Consider the following 20,784-nt stretch of genomic DNA (forward strand, 5'->3'; position numbering starts at 1 on the left):
CTTTCCCTGAAACGTATCCATCATTTGTGAATAAATTGAGCTCAATAATAACAATTGCTTTTTCCTTTATTTAATGTTATCAAAAATTGCAAGTTTCAAAGTGATCATAATAAATGGATTACATTGTACGTACAAATTTTAATGAAAAAGATTTAACGTTTTATTAAAAAGATTTGCAAAGATATGCTAATTTTTTATGTATTTTTTAAACAAATAAAATTTTTGAAAGTCTACTTGCACGATAAAGTTTAATTAAATTATTGAGAAATTCAATAAACTGTATTTTACAACCCTAATTTAGAGAGTTGTTTTTACCCGTTCATGTACCACGAGCAGTTACCGATAAAAAATGTATGTGTGAAATATATCACCGAATTTCAAATCATATCAAAATTGCATAAAAATGAGCATGTATCAATTCAGTGATGTCCTTTGTAAATAGCTAAGTGAAATATATAAATTGATTAATTAATTTATTCAATTTGTCTAATAAAAAATGTAATTATATAAAGACTACATAAAAAAGCACATGTAGCATTCAAAGAAATTAGAAATAATCTTGAAATCTCAGAAAACAATAATCAAAACGAATTTATTTTTCCGTTACATTTGTCCCTGTGAATTAAATAATTTGTATATAAATTTTGAATTTGTCTAACAAATAATAAAATATAATCGTTTAAAACGAGTGTTGGATAAGAATATTAAAAATATTCATAGAAGATACCTACAAATCGTATTCCCATTTCGCATAGGCTAGGAAACGTAAGTATGTATGTACTTACATATGTACATATGTATGTTATGTACGTGTAATATTGAACACGTGCAACGTGTACACAATATAACAATTTTTCCTTTTATGTAAGTACATATATAATATTTGCATTATAACTGTATTTTATAGTATCTTATGTACAATTACATAAATTTATGTTACTTTCATTAATATATATGGATAATTATTAATTGATTAATATTATAACTGGCATATGGTCATACGGTTCTTATGTTGTGAACCGATAAAATTCTTAAAATAAATGCTTGATGATTTAGATCACGGTTTAAAGTAATCGAAGCATTTTTAACTGTTTTTTGATATTGTACAGAATTTCAAATTGTTTTGCAATAATAATTATTGGCATTTTTAGAGGCGTGGTATTCCCTTCATGCACTATGTGAATGGGATACTTTATACGCGCACCTAATACACGTGCACTTCTGAACGGTGTTATAATTCCACGCGTGAACAAACGTGAATCGTAACCTGAAACCTAAGCTTATAACATACAATTAAAGTTAAATCATAATCTAATATCAGAAGTGGTTTATAAAATTTTATTAAACTTATATTTCATTGGTATTATTACATTATTGAAGTGTGCCGACCGCTCTTCGTGTTTGTCGACTTGTTAACATTCTTATGTTTGTAAAGGGTAATGAACATTGATTTTATATTTTATATAATGTATAAGTGTATAAACATGTAATGTTTTGACACAAAATCAAATTTTAGGTTGTGTATTGACCAATATACATGCACAAAAATTCATGTGTAAAACATAACCTCAAATGAACGCGTGGTTGTTTGGACCAAATGTGTTGAGCATTTTGTTTATGCTATTTTTTAATATTTTAATTACAGGCTGGTGCTATAGAAAAAGTTTAAACATAGTATTTAAAATTGTGTCATGGAAACAGAATTCTTAAATTTTCATGATGAAGGACACTTTTCAGATTTTTCATTATCTTTGGAACAGGTAACAAACCTTTCATTTTTTATTATAGTTATTCAATTTTATGTTTTATTGTTAATGTTATTTTGAAGATAAAATATTTGTCTCTGTTGTATTTTTACAAAATTAAGGGCAATATTTAGTAGCAATATGTGCTATCGTAACCTATCCAATTATTTTCATAAAATTATTATTTCAGTAGCATCTACATCTGTATAAGTATGTTACAAATACTTGTTTATAATAATTTAATTAAATTATACATTTCTGGTTGTTTATGTCATATCCAGTTGATTTTAATAATTTTATTTTACTTTCTAATATTATCGTTGTCATATTGATAAATTTGATTGTAACAAATTAAATCTTGTTGAATGTATGTACGCTGGCTTCAAAAGAGGCATGTAGAATTAAAATTTTTGTTATTCTTGGTTCTTTAAAAGGAGTGAAATAGTTTATCTTTTATAATTTTATAATTTATTCAAAGGTGATAATAAGTAATAATAAGAATAACAATAATAATTCTTAAAAGATATATTTGAAAATATGTTTGTGTATGTTTTATCTTCAAAATAAATTGTAATAAGTGAGAAGTAAATTGACAAAGTAAAAAGTATAAAAATATAATATTTGTTTCTCAATTGTCTTGTATATTTAGTAGATTTTAATATATTGCTTTTCAATAGACTGTAGTAGAAAAACCTCAGGATTTGCTAATGCACATGGTTGAAAATGATTTCGATTATATGGAAACACATTACGATATTACAAATTCTGATGGCTTATGGAATAATCAACACGAGTAAGTATCAACGTTTTCCTATAATTTGAGATGGAAATCTCATATGTTATATGATTTTAGATGTGATGATGGTGTGGGTGAGACATCCATTTTGGAAAACTCTAAACTTGATAGCATTAAAGAAGATTTTGCCAAAGTTCTTACCGATTGGCAGGAACATATTGGTTACTTACAGGTTTTTATTAATCTTTATCTCAACTATTTATTATTTCTATTATTTAATTATTAATATTTTTTTCTTAGTCTTCAGATATGGATGAATACATGGATATTATAGGATTCAATATCAACACTATAGATAAAAAAAGTTTCTGTACTTCAGAAAATGTACTTCAAGATGAGTTAATACATACTGTAGAATCTGATTTTCTTGTGGCAAACAAAGAGGATTTAGAAAAGGAATCACATCAAATTTCTCACAATATATTGGATTTAGAAATCAGTGAAAATAAAACAGGTTTATTTAATTTAATCTAATCTTAATATTTTATTGTTTCATAAAGTCTGTAACAAAAAAAAAAAAACATATACAATAAAGTAGATGTTTTTACAGAAAATGATAATAAGCAAAAAGAGGTAGAAAGTGTGTCGCTATTAAAGGAACCGAAATGTGCAAAAGGTCAGAGTAAAATGAAGAAGAATGTATCTAAATATAAAAATATAGGAATTGACATTAATGCAACACAAAAGAAGAAAAGAAAAGAGAAACAGTTGCAATATAATAAAGATACACACAATAGTGATGACAACAATGATAAGTCTTCTATAAATCAATTACCAGGTATATTTAGCGTAATTATAAAACTTTTGTTTGATAAAACATAAACATCTATGAAACGATCATTCTTACTTCTTTTTCACTTCAGTTTTACAAGCTGGCGATGTTAAAAGTTTACTCGAACAATTTGAAGCTTCTGAAAATACGATGTCATTTTATTCATCGTCTAACATAAATACAGAACGTGATCAAGAGGTATGTGTGAAATCTAAGGAAACTCAACAGCACATGAAACAATCGCATAATTTTACTCCAAAGAAATCATTATCGCGAATTTCGAATTTGCATAAAAATATTAGAAGCGCTCTACCTAAAGAAATGGTTGAAAAAATAAAGGTAATTATTTCAATATTAAATTTAACAAAATATCACTATCAAGAATATAATTAAAGTGAAATTGATAATATTGTGTGATATTAGACATCTGCACATAAGAAAGGAATTTCAATAATATCAACAATACCTAATGCACAAAGTAATGGTCGCAGCAATGGAACACGTATGCAAGATGCTGCTGTGACACTTTTTCGAAACAAACTTTTAAAAGTAGTTGAGTATATGAATTAGAATAATATTTACATGTTTTTTTTTTTATTTAGTACTCAAATAAACAACTTTAAACTATTTGAAGTAAGAGAACTGGGTCTTGAGGTATATAAATTATACAATAATTATATTTTTCTAGGTGACAAATGATAATAAAAATAAATCTATTAATGGTGGACTAATCCAACTGGATCATGATTATTGCAGTACAAATTCCTCCATTAGTAGTTCAGATAGTAACAGTGAGTATGAAAGTCAATGTAGTGATAGTGAAAACGTGGTTTCGATAAAAGGTGATAGTCAGCAGTTATTTTATTGTTACACAGAGTACGAGAAACAATCATTTTCTTCGCATTTTAATAAAAATGTTAGAAAAAGTAAAGAGTGTTTAACTGAAAACAGTTTGAAGAAAGATAGTGGTTTGGAATCAGGTGAAGTAAGTGACAATAGTGAAGAACAATCAGTAATTACAATAGTTAATGGTGTTCAAACGAACGAGTCTGTAAAACAGATACAAAATAGAATAAAAGAGTGTCAGAAGGAAACATCATCGAAACAAGGAAATTATCAACACAGTGATACTTCAACTAATATATCAAACTTTGTTGTTAATAAAGTTCAGAGTAAATCTACAAATGTTCCAAAACATGAAATGAAAATTCAATCAGCTTTGGCAACAAGTATTTTGCAGTTAAATCAAGGTGTTTTAAGTAAAACAGAATCTGTAACAACAGGTAATCAAAGAATGAAACAGATGGTTTCTGTATTAAAGAAACCACCTAATGTCCAACAGTCACCAGTTTTAATAACTACTTCTAATGAAAGTGTAGTGACTACCACTAATAGTTTAAATGATCAAGTACAAAATATTATTGTTCAAACTGAGGAAAAGACATTTGTACAGCAGAATAACAAAAAACCTCCCCGTAAAAAATTAAATTTGGCAGAGTACAGAAGTAGAAGAGAACAGAATCGTAGTGATAATAGTAGAACAAATTCACCAGTGTCGCCTATGACATTAGTATATATTCATCATGCGTCTACCACAACGGAACCTATTAAAGATGATCCTCAAAATCCTGTTTGGTCAGAAAGAGAAATCGTATCGCTTTTAAAACCAAAGGCGGAAATAGATGAGAAAAAAGTGCTTCCAAAACCATCCACTTGTGATGTAGGAATTCAAACTTACGAAACAGTATTTGAATTTCCTCAGAACGCCTTAATTGGTATTGATGAAAGGTGAGAGAAATAGAGGTAAAAGTATAAAGAAATACACCTTCTAGAAGTGCTTAATTGTCACACAAAACACAGGGTGTATTTAAAGCAATAATATTTTATAGTTAATTTATAAAATAGATTAACTAGTATTTATTAAATTGTTCTTACTACTCTTTGTCTTAAGTAGGAGTTAATCATTGCATAATTATTTTGTGCAAAATGTGGTTTATGTTAAGAAGTCCTGTAAATTTTTATATTGTCGTTTCTAAAGATACAAAAAAATATCTTAAGAACTATTTCAAGACGTCTTTTAAGCTTACAAAATCATTAATATTTTTCTTGGTATGATGTTGTAGTTGACATTAAATAAATTTATAAATAACGATTTACAACTAATTGAATTTGTAATCAAATTATAGTATTCTCTCAGAACAAATTTGACTAAAATAGTTACATTTACAGAATCACATTATATTCAGACATAAATTAAAGTTATTTGAATACAGTTAGCTTTGTAATCATTTTCGTAGTAAGAATATCAATAATTATAGCGAATTAATTTTTTAACGCTTTAGATTTTCTTACTTTAATGACTCATTGATTCATTTATTGGTAGTTCATTGTAAATAATGAATGAAAATAGTGAACATGACAAAGCACATAACACTATTTAAGCGATATTTCATTTCGCTTTGTTAGAGACTACTGTAGTTTGAAAGTTTAAAAAAATATATATTTCCAAATATTAACTAAATCATTGAAAGTGTTTTATGTATTTTAAAATTTACCAATATGATGCTTGTAGTTATTTACTATTGCATTTAAAATAGCAATTTATATTAATGCGCTCCTTCTATATTAATTTTGTGCTCTCATTTTTTCACAGTATTAATTTTTCGAAGCTGCTAAATAAAACTAATCCGTTATTCTTATCAAAATGAATCAAGGAGCTATCAATATTTAAATTGTGAACATTACAATCAGAAGTATGTTTATTTATGATTAAAAAGAAAAACAATTTCAATGATTGAATCTACTACCACATTAAAGGAAACGTCAAATTAATTTGAACATAAATGCTATAGGATTATTGAAAGGTTACTTTTAATTGAATTTGCTTTGATGCTAGTTATAACATCGTATCAAGAGAACTACAGTGCCGTTTAACAAAACATTGCTGATTTTGAAAACTTTAGATTTATTTTCATGAAATTAACGAAATATTTGTTCACAAAATTCGAACACCTAAATATTCATCTTCTTCCATACAAAGCTATGAAAGTATGTTTCAGTGTACAGAAAATTCATTTTTATTTTTATTTTTTTTATTTTCAGAAAATTTTTAACTAAAAAATTATACAAGAAAAATAAAAGCCTTATTATTTGATTTAATCAAAATAATAGAAATAATGAATTTGTAAAACATTATTTTAATAAATAATTCATTTTCTATTAAATTATTAAAAAAGAAAAACTTACTAGAATGAAAGAATTCATTCTAGCTTACAGTTAAACAGTGTACTAATATTGAAAGCGATCATTTTAAACATCTGTTGTAATTTAATGGAATGCTAACTGTTTTCATGATTAAGAGATTTAAAAATGCATTACAGTTGGTCCCCGTATCCTTGGGATTACGTTTTAAAACTTACTACAGTTTTGTTATAACCGTAGGTAACACTGAACGCTAAGGTGCATAATGACATTCAAGTTTAGTTGATAAATTCAACTTTAATGTTGTACATTTATATTTTGTTCCTCTTTCTCTGCTGTTGTACAACCCTAAGAGAATATCACAGAAGTTCAGAGATACTGAATATCTCTGCGTCAGCGGATATAGGAGGCTGACCGTATTTTAATTACAATGTCTAGTAAGACTAAGGCTTCTATTTTCCCTCTGGAAACATGATTATTTGGATCAAAGTTTCCTTGAAGGTTAACATGTTTACATTGCGGAATTAATTTTTTTTTAATAACATTATGATAGCATAAATACGTTTACTCATTAAAGAAAACGTCAATGACTTTGATATCCAAAAATGATTAAAAAAAGGAATTTTCTGTCAATACATTTTGCTCATCAAATATGCAATGCGTTACTTGCCAAAACATACCTTTATAACTGTATATTTAGGAAGCTAAGTACTCAGATATTAACATTTTCGTAGACTACCCAATATACAGGATGATATATGAAACTGTTATATCGTAGTCCTTAAAAATGAATAATACTTTTGATATCAGTTCCTCAAACTGATCTTACAGAGCGTGTTTTAGGCTGAAGTAAAAAACCAATTTGTTTATTGATTCATGATAACAGTTATCCACTTATACCAGTAATACGTATGCAAAATGTTAGCTCAATCGGATAATATCTTCTGTTCTGAACTTGAATGTAAATTTCTTATATCTGAATCCAGCACATCAAAATGTTAGTTATGGTAAAAATACTTACAATTTCGTTTCTGTTGCGTTTTTAGCCATATGCCATTGTTCAGGAGCATTGTTGTATTTTTCAAATTAATTACCCAACTATATAGAACACATTGTAGGATGAATCTGAAGCATTGTCCTTTTTAATTGGGTTCTAGTTAATTAGATTTTGTTTCTAAATACTAGAAAGTTTCCTCTGATTCTAACGTTGATCATTGTGTATCACGATTCTCAGTTATATTTTGCAATTGATGCTTTCATTACCTGCTTAATTATATGTTCTACACCCAAGGCATGGTTACTTACAAAACTACAATTCTGTCACATCTTAATTTGATAGCATTTTTAAAAGCTTATCATTGAGTATCTTCTTCAAAATTGGAATATCAGACAGCTGCTGATCTTCAAATCAGTTTTATGTGGTTGGGTAGGATTTGAAAGGAACCTGAAGTGTAGTCATCTTCGTGTAGCAGATTCTGGATTACTTTGCATCAGACATAAAGTAAGCAGAAAGCTATATAATTACAGAAAGACTAGATCTATACGTGTCTCTTGTTATAATCAACATTATTAATGTTCATATTCAGAACAGAAGGTATAAAGATCAAGTTGAAATTTTATACACATACTTCTGGTACGAGTAGGTAAACTTTCCATACATACAGTAAACAAACATCAGTATTAGTATTTCTTGATAATTGGGGAGGTATAATCCAGAGCCTCGATCAATTAATAGGACAACATGTATTTATTTGGAAATACTTTATCACTATATAATGTACATTTGAATTGCACAAAATTAATTTGACCTCCTGACAAAGACTAAAAGAGCATCCGTATACCCATCGTGTATGGATTATTGATGAAAAGAAATACTTAATTAAAAATTAAACAGTATTTTTGTTATAAATGCATTTAACTGATTACTATTATGATGTATTTTTCGCATATTTTCCTTTTTTAACTTTAATTTGAATATGTTTTGTCTGATTTATTAGTTGTTTACTTTGTTAACAACTAAAAATATTAATGTTATTTTTACATTACGTTTAATTGATCGCAAATCAGGCTTTAAAGGGACAAATATGAGTGCATTTAAAAATTGTTTCAAAGATATTTAAAGTCTTATCTCGAAAACCGTGTAAGAATGTCTAATGAAGAAAGGGTGGCTTCCGTTTAAAAGTGTAAATAAATACTATTTTCAGAAGGCTTTTTTAAAATTATCGTTACGTCAAACAAATGGCAATACGATTTGTTCTGATTGATACCCTACAGCTTTAATTTAAAATATTTTTCATATTTTCCGAAATATTCAACTATTTTCCTCAAATTGTTGTATAGCAATAAAAATTTATTTAATTATGTTAAGAAAATATATTAACGTTTGATGATTTTCAGGGAAAGGTCGATACGAGAGAAAAGTCAACAACCTTGTAAGAAGCAGAGAATTAGTTCTAGCTCAAGCCGATCTAGATCGAGAAGTAATAGTAAAAGCAAAAGTAGAAGTAGGAGCAGAAGTAGCAGTAATCGAAGTAGATCATATAAACGTAATAATACACGTCATCGAAGAATAAGTCATCGCCGTAGCTCAGTTAGTTCAAGCAGTAGTTGGTCATCGCGTTCACGTTCACGTTCACGATCACGTTCACGTTCACGCTCAAACACAAGATCTTCTCTCAGCTCAGAGTCAAGCTACTCTCGGTCACGTTCTAGATTGTCTAGATCAAGATCTCGATCATCTTCCCGATATTCTAGTTGTTCTAGGTATATATTTATTAAATAGGTATTGTATATTATAAACCCACTTATTTAGATACATATTTACGCAAACAACGCATTTACAGGTCTTCATCTCACTCAAACTTTGGGAGAAATAGATGGTCAAGAAGGAAAAGAAGGCAAGGTAAAAAGTATCATAGAAGCTACGATAGGGATAGCCAACATTCAACAAACAGCTATCGTGATTATGGAGATTGGAGAAGGTGACTACATAAGAGAAAAATTACAACTAATTGAGATAACTTTCGGAAGCAGAGTGTACTCAAATTTTAAATATTTTTATTATTAAGTAGCTGATCTAGCGTGGTTAATCGATCCTTATAATTGAGTATAATTCTATTTATCAACTGTAGATTGATGTTTCCTGGTTTTTATTTCAGTAGATCGTCGTCGAGTTCCTATCGACGACCATACGATCATTGGTATGATCGAGAAAAACAAAGACAAGTGGAAGAGAGAAGAGTAATTTATGTTGGACGTTTAGAGGAAGGAATCACTAAAGCTGATCTGCGTAGAAGATTCGAAGTTTTCGGTCCTGTAGTAGATATCAGTGTGCATTTTCGTGAACATGGGTAAATTATCTGATATTCTATTGTACAATCTGAAATACCTCTTAAAATGTTAAATGTAAATTTAACTATAAAAAGTAAAATATCTGAACCTTTTATTTCATCTTTCAGTGATAATTATGGTTTTGTAACATTTGCTTACAAAAATGATGCATATGAAGCTGTAGAACATGGTAACGATAATCCCACTTTACCAAGATACGATTTATGTTTCGGTGGTCGCAGAGCATTTTGTAAAGTGAAATACGCAGATCTAGGTAAGGATATATTCATAACCTTATTACGTAACAAATATAATAAAGTCAAATAATTTTACATAACACTATTCAAAAAATTTTAACATTTTATTAGGCCACCCATATTCAGTAGCCATTTTTGATCAATTTTCGCGTGTTACAAACGAATCTGAAAACCGTTCCTCCTCAGTATTTCCAATTTTTTAAAATTCGTATTTAATACATAAAACAACGCCTATTGAATATTAGTGGCCCTAATATTTACGTGTTAATGTTTGTAGTTATAATGAATTTCTGCTCACTCTTTACCCTAATAATTAGATCAAAGTGTTAGGAGTATTGGGATGAGAAATGTTTAATTAAATAATAAAGTTTAACAATTTCATTATACAGTTTTATAAAGTATAAGAAATCAGGAAAGTTTTGAAAATCATTTATTGTGAAATTCCTGTAACAGTGGATAATATTGAAATGACATTTAAAATAATCGGGGGGGTAGTTATGTTTTTATTACTTTCAGCAGCAATAGAAATAATTCTGATGTTCAGCTTAAATGCAACACTTATTTTAACACTTAAACACAAGTTAATGTATTTCAAGAAGAATTGTACTGATTTTTTAAATAGACATGACATTATTTTTTACAGATGGCATACCCAGCGATTCATTTGGCAGTGAGCTTCAAAGTAATGAAGACAACACATTCGATCTATTACTAAAAGAAGCAAAAGCGAAATTACGTAAAAGGAAAGTTTGACATATGTACTACTTATTAGTTATAAAGGTAATTTAAATAATTAGTGTACATGTCGCAGTCGATAATATTCAAAGGAAAAGCTGGTGGAGTGGTACATACCAGTATAGAAGGTGTTTTAGAAAGATTGTACACTGTGAAAATTGTAGATTTTTCATATCAAAATAAATTGCATGGTTCTTTACCATTTTTGTAATCTGCTGCTCTATATTTCTGGTGTATCTTGTTTAAATCATAGTAGAAAACTTTAGTTTATTTTAACACGGCAAATCTACAGTGATCATGGTGTATAACTTTTAACAGACATCTTGTATGTACTAAAAACATACTGCATAGTACTTTCCACAAATAGAAATATAGTAAAAGTTACATAATTGTTATACAATATAATACTAAAATTTTACAATATACCATTCGAAAGATAGGTATGATTTGATAGATATATATTTTCCAAATTATCTAGAAATATCAATGCTGTAAAAAATATTTTGTTTCAATTTATTATATTATCTTCAGTTATAGTGAAAGTATTAAAGTTTAATTTATACAAAAGTCTGGTTAGTTAAGGATATATCATACGATTAATAGTTTATTTTGAAGATTTTCTTCCTTTTTATAAATAATTTATTAAAACCAATAATGCACTATTAATTACAAACTGATGAACATGCGAGAATTTGATTGAGTTAAGGAAACAGTATAATTTCAATGTGTTTTAACCTGGAAGATATGAATTACCATTACAATATGTATTACCTAAAGCTTGCATATAAAAGTAAATGTATTTTTGTCACTTTTAAAAATGCTAAAAACTAATTATAATATAATGTATTGCAAATAATATTTAAGAGCATACGTATTATACATAGTTCATTCATATGTATGCATGCAAAATTATATAATAACCCAAATGAAGTAATAATATATCTATTCTAAGCCCATGTTAACAAATTATTTACTATATTTTTTTTGAAGGGTTTATTTGTATCTGATCCTGAATACGTCTATTATCTTCTATTCAGCACATCTATTTTGCATTGGAACTCATTATTTAATTATGTATGGTATGTCATATAAATTCTTAAATGTATTACCATTTTTTATTTTTAAATAAAAATCACAAATTAATAATACTTTTTACTAATTCTGATTTGTTTAATCATGATTTTGCTAAATTAGGAGAATTTTTATTTTAAAGCATAGATTAACATGAAATTTAAAAGTGTATATTTTAATAATGTGTTTTATAAAATTAATGTTTAAGTCATATAATTTGTTTTTACAGTTCATTGAATATCAAGCTTCAAACATATTTTTAGGTAGTTACATCCAAGGGAAAAATATTTTATGAATTTTAAAAGTGATAAATAAAAGTGTATTTATTGTATTATTTTAATTAAATTTATACCATATTTTACAAATAAATTAAGATTCTAAGTAATAAATTTATAATTTTATAAGTAAGCTAATAATATGAACAGTGAATAATTAACAAAACGAAGTTAGAAATTCATAAGAATGAGATTGAGAATTCAGAGTTCCTATCATATAAAAAAGTAATACATATTTGCTTTTCCTTTTTACCCAGTGAAAAACATTATAACTTTCCTTTAATAAAAAATGTCGATTATTATTTTCAATTATGTATTTTGTACTGATTCCAATTAAATGTTTGATTTGCTCATGTTGACAAATACATATAATTATGTCAATTAATTCTAATGATGTAATTGTTTCTCTGTTATTTAATCTCACCACAAATCATTTGGAATTACCCCCTTTTTTATAATGTAATGTATAAAGCAGGTTTTGGTAATGTAGTTATTTAAGTAATATCATTATTATATTACACTACCCAATAACCAATTTGTGTTCCAATATACATTAAGTATTTCTTAAGAGTTTAACCGCGATACACAGTCATTAAAAGGTGAGAAAGTTGTAAAAATGAAATCAGAACAAATTTATTGGATATTTTTACTATTAATGTTATAACTATAATTATCGATTTTTAAAAATAATAGATTCTAACGTAAACATATGGTCAGCTTTCTTTTAATAAATTCAGAAGACGAGTATTACTTATTAGCGCGTGTTTTAAAAGTATTAACTAATTTTTAATATAGAAGTTATTGCAAGAAATATGTAATTTACTGTTACATAATTGTATTACAATAAAGTAGATAATAGAGAAGTTATTACTGAAATATTTCAATTATTTCAAAATATCCCAAGATCAAGTGCAATAAAGTATATTTATATGCATGCAAAGAACATTGGGTCCTTAATATACCTTCTCTGGAGAATGAAGGATCGAAAGTTTACAATCTTTTTAATTTCTTTTCATTATAAAAATTAATTGTTAAACATCGGTTTAGTTATAGAAATGATTTATATGTATACATGAAACATTGATGGTAATAAAGGGTACAGTAGGATAAGATGGTTAAAAGGGCCCTTGAGCCGATTTTATTGAGCTATGCACCATTTTATAGCGTACCAAAAAACGAAATGTCACGGACCACGTGGGGTGATTCTACACCTCTGGATCGGTGGAGATCTGTAAAAAAAAAGTGACCGCAAAATTGATCTTGACGCCTAATTTCAAAGTCAAATTTTTTTATTGGCTTATCGTATAGTGCTCGTCGAGGGGACAAAAAGTCTGAAAGCAACCATGTGCCGGAAATCAACCGTTCCTCTAGAAAAAAGCCGTCAAAGTTTCCTCATACGTTCCCCCTCTTTCCAGTGACCTCGGCGCGTCTGTCTCGCGTATCGCTCGAATTTGATGTTATAAGACAATTCTTAAATTTCAATCACAATGCCAGCATATAGGAAAGGTAAATTCTAAGAGAGCATATTTAAAAACACAAAATAGCTACTGCGTTCAAAAGAAAATGAAAATGAATTTAATTCACTGAAGTTTTGCACTTCGAATATAAACGCAAAATAAACATTTAGTTTTATCATTTCACAGTTCGTTAACACACCGCAGTTGCGCAGTTAATAAGGACTGCATCCAACATTCGAATCTCGTGAAATATATCGTTATTGTAGGAGAAAAAGGATAATATTCTTCGGTTGTAATAGGAATTGGGCGTCTTAAATAAACTCGTCTCTTCTTTGTCAGGATGCAAAAGTTTAATTATGTATCGAACACCGTAAGTCGTTAAATCGCGGATCGCGGAACCGGATCGTGCTGTTACAATATGTCGTTGACTCGGAATCTCTCTCTTATCTGCTTCAGACGCGTCACATATATGTATACATATGTATATATGTACATATATGTATGCTTAGTGGTGGGGAGACAAGGGAACTTCGAGAATATTCCCGTACGCTTACGCAGTTATACGCTTACATTATATTGATTATGGTTGCAATTTGCAAAAGACAACATAAATGAATTTTGTTCGCAGAAGTTTTGCATTTAGAATATAGATGCAAAGATTGTTAATCAAGGAACGAAAAATCGAATTACTCGTTGCACCATTTGTCAGGTCTCGAAAATGAGGTTTTAAGGGAACCGGATATTACAATTCAACTCGTTCTCTCCGAGAATGATGATAAAATTCTATTAGTTCTGGAAATTATTTTATTTATTAACGTGCGTATATTTTTTTGCAGTCGAATACAAGGTTGAAAGCATCGGCTCTATTTAGTAACAGGTCGTCACCCCAGCTTCCTCACTAAGCATTTTATTTTCTCGTTTTTCCACTTTTTCTTGCTGTCTGCTTGTTTCCTTTTTCCTTTCTTTCCGTTAATCTTCTCCTCGTTCTTGCTTTCTTTCTTTCCTACTTCCTTCTTTCTTACTTCCTTCATTCCTTCCTTCGTTTTTCCTCTCTGCCGCTCTTTATTTCTTTCCTTCTTTCTTTATGTTTGGAGGTCGAGCGACATAAAAAGTTTATCGGGGGGAAACTTCCGAAAGGCCCCATTACCCCAGGACAACCAAACTTCGGATTTATAGTAATTGAGGGATGAGAAATCGAATGAGACTATTTTCAGAACTGGCAAATAAACCGTTCTCGAGATATACAGGGTATTCTAAAAGTGCGGAAACCCCCTATTACCTCGATAAGAACGCATTTCCACGCAAAATGACTAACCCTAACCCTAACCCTAACCCTAACCTAGGTTACATTCTTTTACAGATTTTCACCGATCCAGAAGTGTAAAACCATCAAGTTTCAACCCTGTATCTCAACCGTGAGGGTAGTTAGAGTGTAAAGTGTAGAGGTCGAGAGGGTAAGAGGGTAGAAAAACTGGTTTTTGCCATATTTTCTCTATTTAGTGGTATTCAAAAAATCTGAAAAAATTCCCGAATATTCTAGACATGTTCGCGTCCAAGTGTAAATTTTTTCAGATTTTTTGGTGGCTAATGCTAGACGTGAAAATTTGAGAAATCAAGATTTCGGATACAACACTAGATTTTTACTTTTACAATAGTCAGATATTAGCATGATTGGTGTCAAGAGAGATTGATGTTAAGAGAATAAAAAACCGATATTTTCGACATATGTATTTCGTGCGATAACATGGGAAATACTTCCAATTTTTACATTTCCTTTACACACTTAAAGTATTATGTGATTTCTAACCTTTTTGCACTGGATGAAGCAAGATCTGAATGGAGAGAGCGAAGTTATTGTAAATAATTGAAAATTACGCATCTTATCTTTCAAAGGATTAGACACTTTTTTAACGTTGTCGGTACGGAGCTGCTGGAAACTTTTTTCTCATCCAATTTTTTTTTCATAAAATCATCTTTTTTTTAAATTATTAATTACATAAGAATACACAGTGGAAGGGTTTTTAGGTGTCCACATTCGAGTATTTTTATTTTTGGATATGTTTTAAAGGACCGGAAAATAAGGTATACGTATTTTTTTATTTTTGCCCATTTTCATATTAAGGGGGTGAAACGACCCCTTAAAGTTTCAGCTACAATAGGCTATCTGGGAAACTATAATAGATAGAAGAAAACTTTCGAAGGAAAAGTTTCATGGTTTTTTATGGACATATAACAGCTGGTCATAAATTTTATAAAAAATAATTTTCTTATAACAAAAAATTTGTTTATAACGTTATTGTAAAAATAAATAACAAGGTAAAAGATTATCACAGTGCATTCGCTCGGGCTCAATTGAATCGGCAAATTCTCTGCTTTAAAATGATCTGAAGACCATGATACTACGACTATCTTTTGCCGAGATTCAGCGAGTTAAAGATAAAATGGTAATTGATCGGTTTTGAAGCATGACGCTAAAAAGACCTGGTACATCAAAATATTCATCAAAATGAAAAAGCAAGAGACTCATCTTAAAGAGAAAAATGTGCTCTTTCTATTGCTTCTTTACCGACTGATGTACGATGATTTGATTGGTTTCTAGGAGCGGTTAAAGTCAGAAGGACGACTTTTACTTCAAAATTAAATAACTCAGCCAAAAAAAAATCGTACAACAACCAACAAATACTGATTTTACATAGGAAGGTAGTCGCTTTCGAATGGTACAAATGCAACTTACTAAAAAAATTTGTTAGTGCCATGCAATGTTACAAAGTTGAACAAAAATTTTAAGAAGTTTCGAAGTGCTACTTATATCACTATAACTTTTATAAAATTCAACATAGCTAAAATCTTAAAAGAGGATCTGAAAATAGAGATTTCACAGCTTCAAATGATCTTTCGGTGATATCGATTCGACCATTTTTCTCAAAGTTATAATCATCTGAATCTCGTCCTAGTTTTCGGGTTCGTAGAGGTGATCCCTTAATTGTTTTGCGGAGTGTAGGTCTTCAAACCATCATTCATGCACTTTGCACTTTCTTGAGAAGTTCTGCCACTCATGTACTCGAGTCACTTGATATTTTTGTACGCTTAACAATAGCAGTTTATCAAGTCATATTTTGCGAAGCTTCGCTACTTATACCCCGACAGTTGGTTAGTTCTTTAGTCAAATTAAAAACTTTTCTTCTACTAGGAAGATCCTAGTTCAGGCGTCGGCAACCTATCAAATCGTTATTGGCAGCATCGTATATTCGGGTATTTTTAATTTTGCGCCGCCTCCGAAAAGGTTGAAATGTATATATTTAGTATGTATACTATTTAACGAGTAAATAGGTTTTATTAATAGCTGTTGGGTATTTGTATAAATGAAATAGAAATTATTTCGTTAGGAAATAGCAATTATTTCATACTTTTTAGTGCATTTCGAAGTCGGTTGTATTTTTTGTTAAAAATTATTTTATTTCACACTTTTTAGTGGAACGAGCAGTATTTGTAGGATATCGTAAGGTGGTTTACCGTTCTTATTGGTTAATTGCAATAACGATAATTTCTAACGATAATAAGTTCCATACATTTTTGCAAGTGGGATCATCGCGGAAAAATGTATCTCTTATTAAATGCGAAAGGTTTCATCGCGATCGGTACATTCCGTGCAAAGTAACACCAAGGAATAGGGTTTTTGTTATAACAATAGTTATTAACAATAACAAATTGCCTAAATTTTTGCAAGTGAGATATCGCAGAAATATCTCCTATTAGATGTGAAAGGTTTCATCGCAATCGGTACATGCCTTGCAGGGTATATGTTACCGTCCTCCAGTAAATGTCAACATTCACCAAGTCGATTTATGTATGTCCGAAATATTTGCCAAATATCATTATTTTTCACTTACACCGATGAATGTCGACAATCAGTATGCACTGATGGCGAATGTCGGTTTTAATTCAAACAAAATAAAAATTTGTATGTTAGTGTCAGCACGCATGCAAGGGTCGACACGTGGCAGAGTCAATGCATTTGGGGCTTTGACCTGCTTTTCAAGGACTCTAACCGACTTCTCAGGGTTCTTTGGAATATCGATACCCCGAGCCATATATCTGTCATCGGACTTGGGCCGGCGGTAGTTGATACTTGAGGTGCGACGAGTCCGGATGTTTTGTAAATGGAACGGCGATAGAGAGTTCGATCGCCGAGCTTCCAAGAAACGCGCATGTGGCCGATGACACAAAGTCATGGTGCTGCATGGCGCGTGCAGAGAGATAAGAATTCGAAATAAAGGATCCCGCCACGGAGTGGGGAGGGTCCGGGGACCCTCTGGCAAGAGGACTGTGTCAAAAGACACGGCACTTACCCGAGAACCTCTGATCGATCGTGATCTCTGACATGTATATCATAATTTATTATAAAAAAAAAATAATAAGAGAAGGTTAGGGTAGGTTAGTGAAACTGACGAACATCAACAACACAACACACCTCGTGTTGCACTAGATGATGTCGCGACGCACAGTGGTCCAGGAACCGATTTTTCGTGGCCAAAATTCAATTTTTCAAGTTTAATGTTTTGCAAAAATTTTTTTATCTACAAAGGAAGAACACTTTGAAACTATGAAATCCAAAATAATTTTCATTTTGGACGATTGTGTAACCGTGTACAACATGCTGAAGTCAAAATTCCGAAATTCGAAATGAAACTAATTTTTGTAAGTATTCATTATAGATCATCAAATAATAGTGTTTGAGAACAACTTTATGCATATTAGTAGATCTATTTTGATTATTCAATTGCGTCGGAAGTGTTCTTTAACTTATGTATAAATAGTGCAATGTTTACAACAATTAAAACTTTGCGGATGGTTTTAAAAAAATGCTTAAAAGTGCTAGCTACCAGATTTGTTTTATAAGAAAGCTTAAACATTTCTTTAAATGTATATAAATTTTAAGTTCAACCTTCCTCAACTTTTAAATTTATACGAATTTCAATAAATGAACGCTCTAGATTCTACATATTCTAACGTTGCGGCCATCGCGGCAGCATATATACTATACGTATCGCTCGGGCCGAAGTGACTTCTGTCTATAGTCTATAGTAATACGAAACGTTTTCTTTGCGAGACTCTTATCTCTTGTTAGTATTAATTCTTATAAACACGAGATAATAATCATTTGGAGACGTATTTCAGCTTCACCGCCGTAGTCATCTTTTAGTCAACGTGCTAGGCGAAACATGAGTAATAAAAAGTGTAAATTTAATATAATTTTATTATAGTTATGCATATTAAACGTATTTTTTATTTTTAGTTTTTTGTTTATATATCAAAGTGTAATATAGTGTAGCGTGTAGTTTCCATTTATTATAATTTGTTATAAGTATTTGATCTAATTTATCACAAGATATAACGGTAATTATTGAGATTAGGTTACACCTCACCGATTTTGATGAAATTTAAATATATTGTAAAACTCAACATTTTGAACAACTTTTTCCTATACATATAACCGCCGCTCGGCCTTAGTTTTCGAGATATTTTCGAAAAACTGTTGAAACTAACACATTGAATTCTGGCCATCCGTGTGTGTCCGTAACAACGTACGCATTAGTATGTGATCGCCGCTTTTCTACTGTTTCTGCAGGCAACAGCACGGCGACCAATGACCAATATATACCTTGTGTACTTCTGCATTCATGATTTCAATGTATCGTAGCTATGATGGCACCTGGGGATTTAATATAGCCTAACCTAACCCAATCTACTCTTCCTAATCAGTGAATTAAGTTAGGTTAGGATAAAGTGATATTCTGGTCGCCTGACGGCGACCAGACACACATGCTGATTGTGAGATTCAAAATCATAAAAATTAGTTAAATTTAATTTTTAAGCCCACCCGTAATATATGTATATATATATGTATTGATGTCGGTCGCCGTGCTGCTGCCTGCAAAAACAGTAGAAAAGCGGCGATCCCATACTAATGCGTACGTTGTCACGGACACACACGGATGGCCAGAATTCAATGTATTAGTTTCGACAGTTTTTCGAAAATATCTCGAAAACTAAGGCCGAGCGGCGGTTATATGTATAGGAAAAAGTTGTTCAAAATGTCTAATTTTACAACATATTTAAATTTCATCAAAATCGGTGAGGTGTAACCTAATCTCAATAATAACCGATATAACTAGCGAAGAGGATTCAGATCAAGAACAGGACGAATCAATTTTACGTACATATTTAGATATTTAGATATTTAGATAATACGGTGAACTTGTAGAAAAGCTACTCCTCCTCCGATTTCGTTCATTTTGAAATATGTTGTAAAAGTCGATGTTTTAAGCAACTTTTTTCCTCTAAGCTATATGTCGAACTCAATTAATTTACGAGATATTCGTGAAAAACTATTAGTAATATTCCATTGAATTTCGCCTGCACGTATACGTCCACGGCAGTGTGTGCGTCGGCAAGCGACGGTCGCTTGGCTACTGTTTATGTCAACAGCACCACATGGCCCGGCTACCGCTCATATAAAGGGTGAGCTTAAAATTACATTTAACTAATATCAATGATTTTGACATTGGACTTGTGTGGCCTGCCGCCTAAAGGCGGTCGGAATATTATTATGGCCTAACCTAACCTAATCTGGACATGTAAACAACAGAAATCATTATATTCCATCCATACACACATACACACACATATACACACCTACATGTACACATACACTTGATGTGCAAAATCCGCCCAACAACCTCTTCGTGGTGCACATTGATTAAAAATAATGTTGGTGGTATTTTATTTTTCAGTTACTTGTACGTCTAGGTTAGGTTAGGTTAGACTATAACAAAATTCCGGCCGCCTCTCGGCGGCCGGCCACAGAAGCAAATGTTATAATTTGATTTCTCAGCTCACCCGTTGTATGAATAGGAACGGGACTACACGTTGTTGCCTATAGCAACGGTAGACAAGAGAGCCGGCACACACAATGCGACGGATGCATACGTATAGGCAGAATTCGCTATAGTAGTAACAATATTCTTTTCCGAATATCTCGTAAACTAATTGAGTCCGACATATAGCTTAGAGGAAAAAAGTTGCTTACAATATCGACTTTTACAACATATTTCAAAATGAACGAAATCAGAGGGGGAGTAGCT

At 30.4% G+C, this 20,784-nt stretch overlaps 1 protein-coding gene across 1 annotated transcript; it reads left to right on the plus strand.

The window, feature by feature from the left end:
• The first annotated feature begins 1,165 nt into the window (after window positions 1-1,165).
• Window positions 1,166-11,984, plus strand: LOC114881257 (NK-tumor recognition protein). The gene is made up of 14 exons (XM_029197984.2): window positions 1,166-1,436; window positions 1,517-1,760; window positions 2,423-2,538; window positions 2,599-2,713; window positions 2,782-2,995; window positions 3,092-3,319; window positions 3,405-3,652; window positions 3,737-3,865; window positions 4,002-5,101; window positions 8,912-9,277; window positions 9,358-9,495; window positions 9,673-9,864; window positions 9,973-10,118; window positions 10,745-11,984. The coding sequence occupies exons 2-14, from the start codon at window positions 1,692-1,694 to the stop codon at window positions 10,852-10,854; spliced, it is 3,171 nt and encodes a 1,056-aa protein (XP_029053817.2). The 5' UTR covers window positions 1,166-1,436; window positions 1,517-1,691; the 3' UTR covers window positions 10,855-11,984.
• The last annotated feature ends 8,800 nt before the right edge of the window (window positions 11,985-20,784 follow it).

The sequence above is a fragment of the Osmia bicornis genome, unplaced genomic scaffold (assembly GCF_907164935.1).
Source record: "Osmia bicornis bicornis unplaced genomic scaffold, iOsmBic2.1, whole genome shotgun sequence".
Classification (NCBI taxonomy): Eukaryota; Metazoa; Arthropoda; class Insecta; order Hymenoptera; family Megachilidae; genus Osmia; species Osmia bicornis.

Coding starts and splice junctions, on each gene's coding strand:
- LOC114881257 (XM_029197984.2), top strand. CDS start 1,692: ATGGAAACAGAATTCTTAAATTTTCATGATGAAGGACACTTTTCAGAT. Junction 2,996..3,091: donor AATCAGTGAAAATAAAACAG/GTTTATTTAATT, acceptor ATGTTTTTACAG/AAAATGATAATAAGCAAAAA. Junction 3,320..3,404: donor TTCTATAAATCAATTACCAG/GTATATTTAGCG, acceptor TTTTCACTTCAG/TTTTACAAGCTGGCGATGTT.